General features: G+C 37.8%; 1 protein-coding gene across 16 annotated transcripts in view; it reads right to left on the bottom strand.

Moving 5' to 3' along the window:
* Positions 1-13,847, bottom strand: part of LOC110833305 (uncharacterized) — a 78,800-nt gene that overhangs the window by 8,239 nt on the left and 56,714 nt on the right. For 11 of the 16 annotated variants that reach the window (XR_002544176.2, XM_087349245.1, XM_087349252.1 and 8 more), the window contains 5 exons: positions 13,547-13,714; positions 11,574-12,856; positions 3,710-10,890; positions 1,823-2,044; positions 1,325-1,441 (listed from right to left, as the gene is read on the bottom strand). Coding sequence is in view for 15 of the 16 variants with exons in the window: in XM_087349245.1 (XP_087205371.1) it covers positions 1,325-1,441; positions 1,823-2,044; positions 3,710-10,890; positions 11,574-12,856; positions 13,547-13,714 (8,971 nt within the window). In the remaining variant the exon portion in view is untranslated. Of the gene's footprint in view, positions 1-1,324; positions 1,442-1,822; positions 2,045-3,709; positions 10,891-11,573; positions 12,857-12,966; positions 13,479-13,546; positions 13,779-13,847 lie in introns of those variants that run through there. The other 5 variants (XM_087349251.1, XM_087349249.1, XM_087349250.1 and 2 more) reach the window with 3 other exon arrangements.

Raw genomic sequence — 13,847 nt, 5'->3', positions numbered from 1 at the left:
AGTTTGGAACTGCCTAGAATTCCTGTTGCAAATGGAAGAATGTAACAGAAAAGATTATATGTGCCAGTCCATTGAAGAACACAGGAAAATTAAGTAAATGATTTATTGGGTGGGGGGAGAAAGCAGGCTGATCTTGTACAAGGTTGCAAACTGCGTAACACTATAACAGAAGATATCTTAACACTGAAGTCTCATTACTTGTCAGAAACAGCCAAAGGACCTTAGAAGAATAGAACAAGAAAACTATTACGATTAAATAACCAGTTGATATTTGTGCAAGATTGCTTAGTACAAGGCTGAATTTCCACAAGTTCACAATAAGAATTTAATTACTGTAATTTATTCATGGTGCAGGATTATCAAAGTGCTAATCAGTTCTGTAGTCCTGAAACTAGAATGGCCTACCACAGGCCAACAGCCTTTGCAGAATCAAATTCTGTCACTGATGGTTCATTCATGCTACAGCAAAACTTTTCACGACCTTAGATCTTTTAAAGCAGTACTGAGAAAGGAAGAACATACAACTTGCTATACCTGTGCTATGATTAATTTAACTGCCAACAATTTGGTTGGTTTCACTCCAGTTTTATTTTATGATACTGCATTTACATCAACTTGCTAGATTTTACATTATGATTATTGTTTATTTCTTCTTTTTAATGGAACAGTAAATGAAACTGTCAGCTGTATGAGTTTTCTTGCCACCCAGCTGTTGGTGCACATTTCATTCTTGCTACATGTGCTAACAAATATTATAATTGCAACAAAGAAACTAATTTTTAAACACAGTTATGGGCATTAAACACACATAAACCGTAATACTATGAAGCAACATCTGCCACGTACATTCCGTGCAAGTTTACCACATGGCATGACTGCAGATTGGTTCCACATTCTAATAAGCGTCAAACTCAAACTCTGTGCCACATAATGATACTGTAAATGGAAATCTACTAACCATTCACCCTAACACATGCAACCACAAATTGCTGCAAAACACCAAGTATGTTGTCCAGATTATTCATTGCCAGCAATTATCAGTTCTGTAGAGCAATAATTTTTGAGCTGGGTTTTCAAAAGAGCATATCAGGCACAAACCAAAAACATAATTACTCTTGGAAATACTGGGTCCACCATGGAAGCCCAGTACCCAAGATTTGTCAAGCCCTGACTTGAGGGCTAACCAGTTTCACAAGCATTTCCCAATAAGTATTTTACCTCAGGGTTTAACAAAAAATTTGAAGTACTTTTGGAGATGAAACATGAGGGGAAGTACTTCCCATTAAGCATTCATTTTATGTGCTTTGTGCAATTTCTTTCTTACCTGACATTCAGCACTACAGTAGCACGTGATGAGGCACCCAGAGCATTTGACCTTTGCAGCCTTCTCACAAACTGCACACTGAATTACAAATTTCATTCTCTCACTCACGGCTGTCACCTGAAGAAAGATAAAATGCTTTACTAATCATACTACTGAATGTACTTAGTAACTAGGGAACCCTGGTAAGAAATGTTCTTGTAAATGTATTATACCAGATAATTCAGCAGTCTGCCCGACTTCATAGGTATATTCATCAAGAGATCTCACAATCATGAGTACTTCAGACGTGAGATTCTCACAACAAAAAAGATGCTAATAGTAGTTTTCTGTGCTGATAGTGTGAGCTTGTATGTGCTTACCAGTGTTCTTCCAAAACCGCATTCACTTAAAGTCCACATGGCATCACAGCCCAGAACACCATTAACAATCACAAGTATGTATTGTTCTAATACAAAATACATTTCCTGAACATCATAACAAATTAGCAAAGGGCCCCACCTCTGATTCATGCCACGTCTGAAAAGTCTTCTCAGTATCATGCCACATTGGCATCTCCTCCTCACATTCAAACCACATCATTAGCTTGCTATCTTTGTAATCTTCAGACTCTTCTTCTAAGAGAGATTTGCTTTCTTCATAATCTTCATCTAACAGTAGTTTGTCTTCAGAATGGTACATACTTTCTGTCACTTGTAGCTCTGATTTCTCCACAAGAATTTCCTGAAATAAGTAGTGATCTCATCACTGCCTTCAGATTGATAAGTTCCCACTTTACCTGAACAATACAGTATTATACTACCTACAATGACATAGATTTAAGGGAATAATAAATGGAAGATTTATAATTTTCAACACACACTCTTTCAGTCAATTTATGTATACATACAAATTTCATTATCTTCAATGAAGTACAATGAAACATGCATAAAAAAACATGGAATTTTGTGCAACAACTCCAAATGTGGATTGACACCAATGCATTATTAACATGAATTAAAGCAATCTCCACCATAAAAAACATACTCCAGAAGTTCCACAGATAAAAAAGAAATGGTGTGAACTAATGCAAAATCATGGCATGGATTCTTCCCACAGAGCATCGCAATAAATACTCCTGCTGTACATCTATGAGGCTCATGTTCAAATATTAGCTGGGGATGAAGTGTCTATATAGGCAAATACTGGAAAACACCTTCAAACACAATGTTCACTTTCTTTTATGCACAAACACATACACTGCAAAATACCTTGCACAAACTTTTATATATTTACTACACATATATAAAAGAGAAGGGTAACCTACTGAACATGACATTTATATGATGCAATTAGTCTATGCAGTATTATTCCCTATCACCATTTAAAATAAGAAGGCAAGTAAATGGTAGTGCATCATGTACTAAGCCAGTGTTTTGCAAACTTTTTTTACCAGCAACACACCCTGATGTGTCAGACACGTAATGGCACACCACAAAATTCCACCTCAAGAAAGGGGGATACAAAATTATACATGGCCACAAAAATATATCTGCATATAAATCCTTGACCTATATGAATTCAGGCATATGAAAATATAACATGCTTAATAGAACTATCAATGATGGACCACTGTGCAAAGTGCAAATATATAATTTTTATAAAATTTGCAGCACACCTGAAATGCTGTACTAAGCACCACAATATGAAAGCATGAACAGGGCATGGTGGGAAAACATTCTAAATTTCTGCACTAAATGTAGGCAAGTGATCAGTATTCTGTTATATCTACATTTCATGTACAGGATGAAACACAGTCAAAATTACATAAAATATACCAAAACAGTCAGTTATAGGCTCAGGGTAATGATACCTGACCTTCCAATAAAAGGAATATTTGTGACTGCAAATATTTTGTGTGTGTGTGTGTGTGGGGGGGGGGGGGGGGGGGTTTGCATGTGCATGCATTTGTAGAATAGCCATATATACAAGAGATTAGAAGTTTCAATGCAGCAGGATGATTTACCTTCTGACCATCTCTGACACTGATGTTTCTAACCAGTGGCAGCACTTCAAAAAGCTGTAAACAGTATAATACTAATGCAAATAATAAAGTTGTGTATGCACATGATATTTACAATTAATAATAATATCACAGTATAAAGAGGTGTACTCCAAATTAAACTTGCCCAAAGACTTTTGATTTAGACACCTGAAATTTGTTTCAGTAGTGTCTCAGATGCAATCTGCAGACAGATGAACATTATTTCCCTATAAAATGTTAATTTCATGAAGTTCATATAAAGAATGAATAATAAGCACAATACTTCTATATGAAATATAAAAACTACTGTCCCACAATTCCCTCACATTTTTAGTCACTAAAATACCAGTTAATACAGAACTCACCACTTCTACATCTGAATCAGATTCTCTTTTGTCAGATCCTTTGTCTTCTTTGGTGATAGTTGAAGTTTCATCCAATGAAGAAGTCTGGGAACTTTCTGAAGTGGGCATGGGAACACATTTTACAACTGTGAGAATGGTTATTTCCCTCTGCTCAGATTGTTTACATGTAACTTCAGCAGTTGTGTTTCCTTCTTCCTTAGCCACTACTGAGAGCTCAGTCTTTGTATCATGTAAATAATTATGACTGTCACATTTATCTTTCTTACCACCTATATCTGCTACTACCTGAATATCTTCTGAATCACTAACTTGGGTTCCAAGTCCTTCAGATTCAATTTCAACCACCTTTTCATTTCTAGAACCAAAAACTTCTCCAATATCTGGTTGACTTCTTGGTTTGTAGTTGCTAGATTGCCTCCTATGTGTCTGTAACATATCTTTGACACTTGCAGTTTGCTGAGTCTCTATACTTAATATGTTGTGAGTGATGTGTGGATCTGAAACAATTTTTTCAGGTAATTCCCTTACTGTTCCACTGTATGTCCTATGATATATTCCAAATGGTTGATAAACAGAAACCTCCATTGACTGACTAGTAGTAGGAAGCATTCCTGCTGATTGTCCCAGAACAGCAGATGCATGATTCTTACTCCCAGATGCCTGGACTTCAACGACAGTGTTGTTTGACACTTCAGACTGATCAATAGTCACTTTGTTTGATAACTGTCTCTGTTGGCTTCCACAATGACTGGATTGCTTATCACCATGCAACAAAGTTTGTGAATTCTGGAGAGATGCAGAAGACTTGGTGATGTCTGAATTAATTTCACATTGCGAATCTTCCAGAGGGGTTTTCTCAGGTACAGTACATACACCATTTATGACATTTCTCCTATTAACAACATGACTTCCTATACATGTGTAATTTGGTGCTTCAGAAAAATTATTCAGAGTTATATTATCCATATTTTGTTGAACAACTTCAGAAATAGGCAAGTCTTCAGATTTGCTCAACTGTTTGTGAACTCCATCCAATCTTGTCTGAAATTGTGCTGAAGTAGGAATATCAGTTAGAGGTAGTGGTCCACTCTGGCTGTTTCCTATATCGGGTAAACTCTTACTTATGGTAGGGTTCGTGAGAGATTCTCTCTGGCTGTTCTCCTTAGCAGACAGTGTGTCACTTGCTGTATTACTTGCAAGAAATCCATTCTGGTTGTTTCCTCTACCAGAGAGACAGTTACTTGTACTTCCTGCCAGTGTACCACTCAGACTGTTTCCCTCATCACGAAGATTGTTATTTGGTGTAGTATTTGCAAGAGATCCTCTCTTATAGTTTCCTCTATCGGGTAAAGTCTTACTTAAGGTAGTGTTTGTGAGAGATTCTCTCTGGCTGTTCTCCTTAGCAGACAGTGTGTCACTTGCTGTATTACTTGCAAGAAATCCATTCTGGTTGTTTCCCCTACCAGAGAGACAGTTACTTGTACTTCCTGCAAGTGTACCACTCAGATTATTTGGTGTAGTATTTGCAAGAGATCCTCCATTATTGTTTCCTCCATCAGAGAGACTGCTCCTTCTCTGTCCACTCTGTGTGTTCCTCTGATAAAAGAGATTGTTACTTGATGTACTATTTGTACAAGATTCATTTTGATTGTTTCTCTTATCAGAAAGACTGTTTCTTGTACCATTTATAAAATATCCATTGCAGTTTCTTCCTCTACTGAACAAACCATTTTGTGCTGGTACATTCTGAGAATGTCTCCCATAAGAGATACTGTCACTTTCTGTATTACTAGCATTTGTTCTTCCACTGTTCTGTCTTTGAATTACATATAGTGGTGCTCCATGTAATTGCAGTTCTGAGATAGGTCTCACTGCAAGTGTTCGGGACTGCTGAGGGAATGATCCTCTAGTGTAGGATCCTCCGTTTTCTTGACAAGCAGGGACATTGCATTCCTGAGCACGCACACACTGCTGAACTTGTAAAGTCATCTGTGTTAATTGTGCAAGGCTTGATGACGGAGCTCCAAGAGGCGGAGGTGGATACAAATAATTTCTTGTCTGATGCACATTACCAGGACCAGCAGCTGGTGCACTTAAAAATCCATGCAATAAAATGTTTCCCTGTGAAGGAATATTATTATACATGTGATGAGAAAATATACCCTGATGCATGGCTTGATTTGGTAGATAATGATGACTGGATAAATGAGTTCTATTTGGTATAGCAACATTGTTCAAATTATCCGAGAATGTACCTTGCTGTATAGCACTAGGACATAAATGACTGGAAGAGTTTGGAGCAGGCATATTTGGGAGAGTTTTATTCACTGACTGAGAATATATACCCTGCTGCATGGTTTCATTTTGAGGGTACGATTGAATGGAAGAGACTGATGCTGATATATCTGGTAAACGCACACGATGAGGGAATTCACCTTGCTGTGTTAATGGATGTAGCTGACAAGAAGAGTTTGTAGTTGATATATTTGGGATAACATTCCTCACAGATTGAGAAAATGGAACCTGTTGTATAGGCTGTTTTTGATGGTATGGCTGACTGAGAGTCTTCAGAGCTGATTTATTCAGAACAGCATTTTTACCCATAATATGGGGGAACATGCCCTGCTGAGTATCTTGACTTGATTCACATATAACTCTTGATGAACTTGCATTTTGGATACGATCAATACTTGAATGCTGTAAGAATGTACCTGGTTGTATAGCTTGACTCTGTGAATAGATGCTACTGTAAGAGTTACGATATGGTGCACCTTGTCGAATTGGTGGATATGGACGACTGAAAGAATCTGGTTGTGAGTAACTTGATCCAGATACAGAAGCATGTCCCGTGAATCCTATAGCTACATTGTTGTTTCCATGATAAGCAGGAAGTGTTTGAAATGCAGACTGTGCAGTATTATGTGCCCCATGGGTACTCTGAACTATTTTAGCAACTGTTCTGTTTTCAGATGGGCCATTATAAACCTGGCCTTGTGTAAGTGCAATGGGTCCATCAGTTGCAGAGACAGACATACGAGGAATAGAATTATAATTAGTCTGGCATTGTTCACTTGAAAATCTCCGAGTCTGCGCAGGATTATAAATGGTAAATTGTTGTTGATAACTGTTTCCAATCTGAGAATGTCTTACACTGAAATTTGTTCCTACTTCTCTTATTGCATCCACATAAGAAGGTGGAGGAACATTAGTAAGAGAACCTGAAGTGTGAGTCCCCATCTCCATTCTACCAGCTGTGAACTGAACTCCAGTACCAGATGCAATATTCTGAACAGATTTAGAAGTTTGCTGTTTCGAATTTATATTTGCTCCACTGTTTGAAATGTGTCCTGCTTGTGACAGAGATAAAATCTGATTATTTGTATTCCAGTTAACATTACTTGTAGTCGGAACTTCAACAGGCTGTTGCTGATGCTGCTGTGGATATGGAACTGATGAATTCTGGTTGCGAATATACTTACAACAATGTAGACATCTTTCTAATTCCTCTAAAGTATACATTCGAATGGGATTCAATTCATTGAGACGTCTAATCAGAAATTCTTCAATTTGTTTTGGAAAACTTCTTTCAACACACTTATATAAATCAAGAAAGGAAATGGCCTTATAAGTCATGTGAGGGCTCATCCATTCTGCCTTTACCAAAGCTGTTTCAGCATCCCTCAGAGAACCTCTCAAGGGAGACAGGGCTTTATGACGTTCATTAATACGAATCATATCTTGCATTAATATGTATGTAAATTGTGTCAAATCAGACAATTTTTTATCCATTACTTCAAAAAATGAACTCCCGGGCAAAGTGATGCCCAAACTTTCTGGATCTCGAACTCTAATCCGTGGCAAAATCTGAGAAACAGCTGCATCAGCTACATGTGGGATGTCATTTGTGCTTGTGCTATTTGACAGGCCAGCTTTGGACTGAGATGGATTAGCAGTCAGACTGTGGCCTAACTGTTCTGGTGGCTCTTCAGATGTGACTGAAGGTCTACAGTCACTGTTTGAAATATCTGTCTGTAATGTAGAAGCAGACGACTTGCTCTGGTTAAAATGTGCATTTGATTGTGGGAAGTTACCACCTTCTTTATCACAATCTACATTCAATTCGCAGTCTGATTCTGACACACACTTCTCTTTCCCAACTTCATCACATTCCTTTTGAATATCTTTGTCATGTGCTATTACTCTGTCAGTTTCTTTTCCTTCTTTTACCTCAGCTTCTTCAGCTCTTTCATTACATAATGTCTGTGATGAAGCAGTTTCTGCATGAATTGGAGCTATTTCAACATCAGTTTGTTTTGTCAGAGTTTCTGGTAAATCGGCATTCTGTGAGTGAGAGACAGAATCTTGAACACTTTCTTTGCCACATAATACCAAATCCTGAGGTGGTTCACTCCTTGACAGACTTTCAACTGTAAGGTGTTCATTACACGACTGACTTTCCTCGTCATTTACTTCATCAGAAACAGGCTGAACATGCTTCATAGCACTTTCGGCTGCTTCCCTGAACAATGTCGATACTTCTGCATTGTCTGATACTGTTAAATTTTCTTCTACATTCTCTCCAGTGTCCAATGACTTGTTGGGATCTTCTGTACACCTTTCAGCAGATGCAAATCCTTTAACGCTTGCATGTCCATCTGGTGCATTATTAGTATCCTCTGCAACATTATGATTTACTGAAATTTGTTTCATTGTAGCACCAGACTGAACTTTTTGGGGACTTGGAAACAAAGTATCTATATTTCCCATGTTTATTATTAAGTGAAATACTGAGTTTTCCCCCTCAGTTATGGAGCCTGTAAGATGTACGTTACTTTCTTGGGTTTCAAAATCAAGATGTAATTCAGCTGGCTTCAGTCTATTATTCTGTGAACCTGTGACCACAACAGCTCTGTCTCTCGCTGAACAGGTTACTGGTAGCTCAGTTTCACATCCTCCAGGTTCAATATCTTTGTGATGATCATTCTCTGCCAAAGTATCAGCACATACTACTACCGTTTTGCTAGCTGCTATGTGTAAGTCATTTCTGGGGAATGTAAAACTTGAATTATCTTCATTATTGTGTTGTATTGTAGGAGCACTTTCTCTGTCTTTAATGGAGCTGCCTACATTACCTTGGTGGTGGTTACTCTGTTCTAAAGAAACAATTGGCTGCGTTAATTTCTGGGAGTCTGTTTTCTTCACCTTACTTTCATGGTGTAAGGAATTCAACTGACTACCTCCAAATTCTTCACTTTTCTGGTGGTCACTCTGTCCTTCTGTTCCTTTATTGAATGTTTTCATTCTTGATTCACTTTTACAAAAGGCACTGAACCGATAATCTTTGTTACTGTTACCCTTTTCTTTGTGATTCAGTTCAAAAGGAGAAGCAAACGCAGCATTTACGTCCATGGCATCAGACACTGTTGCTGAGACAGCACATGTGTTATTTTTCTGCAAAACCTTGAAACTCCCTCCATTAGGATAATTAAAGTTTTCTCTTGAAGGTTCATCAGGATCCTCTCCAAACAGTTCCAACATAATTTCTTTCTTCTTCTTTTTACTGAATTTTGGATCTAATTTAGGTCCATGTGATGGATTTCTATTTGCTATATCCTCCACAGTATTTACTTCATTCTGTCTTTGCTTTCTTAATACTTTCACATAACTCTTCATAGCCTTCACGTCATTTCCTCCAGATTTTGCTTTTGTTGGAGCAATTCTACTATACATTTCCTTAACGAGGTCTAGATGAGTATCAGCTTGAGCATCAACTATCGAAGAATGCAGATTTTCCTTCACCAGCCTTTCTGCTTTCTTCATAATCTTCCCCAATCCACTTCTGCTGGGTTTCATTTTTGAGGTTTTCGTGGACTCGCGTCTAGCAACAGCTTGTTCTTCACCTTTCAGATGTGGATTTTTTTTCCTTACTATTGTCTTCTTATCCTTTCTTATCTTTGCTATCTCACTTCCCACAGGCTTCATTTTCTTTACTGATACAACTTCAACAACAGGCTGTTGTTCTAACTTCCAACAAACTGCATTTTCCTTCAAAAATTTCTCTTCACTCTTTCCAGTCTTCACAATCTCACATCCCTCTGATTTTGTTTTTGTGTCATTCTTTGCTGGTAGGCATTGTACAGCAACAGTTTCAATTTCTGAAAAGACTTCATTTTCCTTTCCCAACAGTCTCCTTTCATACACTGTAGTCTTCAACATTTCATTCCCTCCAGATTTTGTTTTTGTGGCATTCTCAATGGATTGTCCATGATGACCTGCTCGTTCTTTTTCCAAGAGCTCTGGCATGTCCAATATTTTATCTTCATTCTTCTTGGTCTTCTCATTCCACACAATTCTCATTTTTGACCCTTTTTCTACAGACATTCCTAAAACAGCAGCCTCTTCTCCTCCATAACTGTAGCGTCTCTTTTTATGAGTCTTGGAATGCAAGTCAGAGGGACTGCTCCTTCTTCTTTTAACTCTTTTCATTGATTTACTTCTATGTTGATGTTCTGACACATCAACCAACTTCTGTTTCAATTCTACTGGTAAAATTACAGTTTTTGTTGACATATTTTTTGGTTTGATTACTTTATCTGATTTATCAAGGTTGTTTGGAAAATTATTTCCACAAACCAGCTGAAGTAAATTATTACTTACAGATTCCTTTTTTGTCAAATCTTTAGCAGAGTCCTTTGCATTATGCTCAATTTCCCTTCCTCTTTTAATAAAATTCTTGCCAAAATACTCACCTATGGTCGTGTAATACTGTGAAGAGGTCCTTCTAACACCACCAGGGTATTTTGGTACATCCTTCTGGTATTTCTTTGCTTCACCAGCAAAACTGTTGTAAGGAACAATTTGGTTCATCCCACACTTTTCCTTTGAAGGAAGATATTTTGACAACCCCTTTAAGGTTTTCTCAATGGCACTTTCACTTGTAACATCCTGACCTTTATTATTACTAATGGGGCCACCATTAGATGCCTTATACTTTATACCATCAATACAAAATATTTCCTTAACTTCAGATGCCATTAATTTCTCCTTATTACTCTGATGGAATATCTCTTCAGCAGTTACTATGGACATATGATGCTCTTGACTTTTCGTTTTCAGTTGAGAAGAACTCTCGAGAAATGCGTGTTCTGAATGCCCATGCATTGTTGCCTTCCTATGATCACCTGAAACAATGTAACAGTTCTGTGAAACAAAAACTTTGTTTCAATGACATTATACACAATCAACCCTTCACTTACCCAGCCTTACAAATCCAAGAATTAAGTTTATGCTTAATCAGCACTTCCCTGTATTTCACTCATGTACATTTTTACCATTATTATGTGATGAAAAACTGCAGTTGCACAATTTACACTAGGAGTTACATAAGTGGCTTGTCGTGGAAAAATCACTGTATTATGCTTCTGCACATATGATTTTTAAAGTACTGCAAGAAGTGCCTCAGAGTGGTGATGCAACGAAGAATAAATTGGTTTCGAAAGTATTTCTGATGTCTTACTTATACACCAAAATCAAGCAACAGTACTACTTCATGAATTACCTATTAATGAAATTTCTCTACCTGAAATATAAGAAGCTCTGAAGCACAGCAGACAGAACCAAACTGCACATTTCACCTGGCTTGCAGGTAGAAGGAAGACATCCAAAGACATTACCAATATAGAAACTGAGACAGCAAGCTACAAAGTACAGCCACTGGGAAATAATGTTTATAATATGGACAGTAAAAATTTCCTTATCTGCTACCCAATCTAAACACCTCCCCTTTTCTGTTGCTCCTAATGGACAAGGAACACAAGAGATTTGTCCTAGGTACTGTACTGAATGTGGGAACCTGCAAACTTACCTGGAATTTGAGAGTTTTCTGTAGGCTTGAATTCTCCCAAAGGTCGATCTGCAACGGTTTCGACAACTTCGGCCACCTTAGCCTTGCCGTCACCAGCTTCACTTCCATGATCAGTATCCTTTTGTACTGACGTATTTTCCTTAAGACAACCAGACTTCCAATGCAAAACAGAAGAGTGCTTAGCTTTCTCATATTTCTCAAAACTGTAATTATCAACTTCTTTTGACAATATTGTCTGCAACGTTTTAACTGTGTGTGTACTCTGCTCAGTATTCTCGCTACTAATACAATGTGACAGTTTTCCCAATGAAATGGCTTTAGTCTCTTGTCCAATGTCAGCACAGTTTCTCTTTGTAGACCACTGATTAGCTCTAACATTACTGCCTTGAGATCTTTCTTCAGGAACAGCCTTATCCAAGTTCAAAGAATTGTGCACCCTTTCTACATCACCATCAGACTTGTTTAAAGCATCACTGGTTTCTTCAGCTCCTCCTGCCAGGGGAACACTTTCTTCACTGACGAGAGGCGTTAAACCTGTAGGAAGTGCTGCTTCTGAAAATACGTGGTAATGTGCCTTTACCTCTACTGTATTCTTTTGTGGATTCACTTCCACATCAGACTTCAAGTCTTTGTGTGAAGGGTAATGTTCATCCTGTTCTGTGCCAAAAGACCTCTTGCTTGATGGTAGTTTTCTCCCCTCCACTGAGGTAGATTGTGCTATGCTTGCAGTCACTTTTTCCTCCTGTACTCGCCCACTTCTATTGTCACTAACCTTCCCATTCACAATAACTAATATCCTAGATTCTTTATTTTTAGTATTACTGTCTGTTTCAACCTTAGAATTTTTCCCAGTTCCAAATAGCACCACTTTTTCTGGTGGGGCCTTGTGTGCCTGTTTGCCTAAATTTGATGTTTTACTGGTCACAACTGTATCATTAATTTCAATTGCTAAACACGAAAGAGAATCGTAATCCTCTGAACCACATAATCTTTCTTCATCAGTTTCCCTCGCTACTTTTTCCCTTTCCTTCGTATTTTCACAAATAAAGTTGCTGATTGGTGTAGACACAGATGATTTAATAGTTTTTCTTTCTTCAAATACTTTCTGTCTCCTTCCATCACTGTCATCATTATAATATGCCTTTCTCTTCTTAGAATACAATTTCTTTCTCATACACCTCTCTATATTACGTTCCCCAGATGCACTTCTGTAATGATGGCTGGTAGAATATTGAGGGCCTTGGTTATAATAATTCCGTCTTTCACAATGTACATCTCCATTCCTGAAACAAAAGGAAAGTCAACTAATAAATTGAACTAACAGATATGAAAAATTGCATATTCAGAGTCAATGGATAACAAGAGTTCATCATATTTCATAAAATCGTCATACCATATTATCGACTGGTCAGAAGTGAAAGAGGGCATAATAAAAACATAATAACAACCATCATCACAGTTGCGAGATTAAAAGCTTTCTTGCAGTGAGAAAAAATGAAAATATTTTAAGACTTGAAGATTTCTGTCTTCTGGGTTGTTGCGCTGTGTAGTCTGGTTGATGTTCACCAACGTTTCAAAGGTCATACGGCCTCCCTCATCAGGGCAATTCATCGCAAGGCCTCTACCTGTACACAGGACAGCACAACACAGAAAAATGCGGACAAACATCCATGCCTTGAGTGGGATTTGAACCCATGATCCCAGCGACCAAGCGGCACAAGGTCAACGCCTCAGACCGCGCGGCCACTGAGACGGCCGATACTAAGAAAGTAGAAATTAATATCCTTTGTAGATGTTTCAATACATTAGCAATTATATAAACACATAAACAACACTATTAGAGCTTTTATTACTCACACTCATAATTCTGGACATCTTGAGTAGCGCCAACACAAAATACATCCAAATAATAATATTTCAATGTCAGTTCCAGTTCCTAATGCTATTACACTGTAAGAAACACACTTGCTTACCTTTCTCGAGACACGCGTTCAGAATATCCTTGGGAGAAGATGCATGAATTATGAGAACTGGCTGACTCATGAGAGAATAAAGTTTCTTCATAATGTGGCCAACTGTCTTTTGGTCTACAACACAATTCTGGGCAATTCTTATACCCTCCGTCATTGCTGTTGTCTTTCCTGCACAAATGTTGATATAATAAAATAAAGCACCTATGACAGCACACCATGCCAACAGACTGTACTGTGAAAGAAGCAATGGAAATCCATAAAATAATTTACCATACCAACTTCTGTAAGCCACAATATTATT

This window comes from Zootermopsis nevadensis, unplaced genomic scaffold (assembly GCF_977971745.1).
Source record: "Zootermopsis nevadensis isolate Lab colony 2312 unplaced genomic scaffold, Znev_1.0 Znev_ptg000015l, whole genome shotgun sequence".
NCBI lineage: Eukaryota > Metazoa > Arthropoda > Insecta > Blattodea > Termopsidae > Zootermopsis > Zootermopsis nevadensis.
This window is presented reverse-complemented; position numbering and strand designations above follow the sequence as displayed.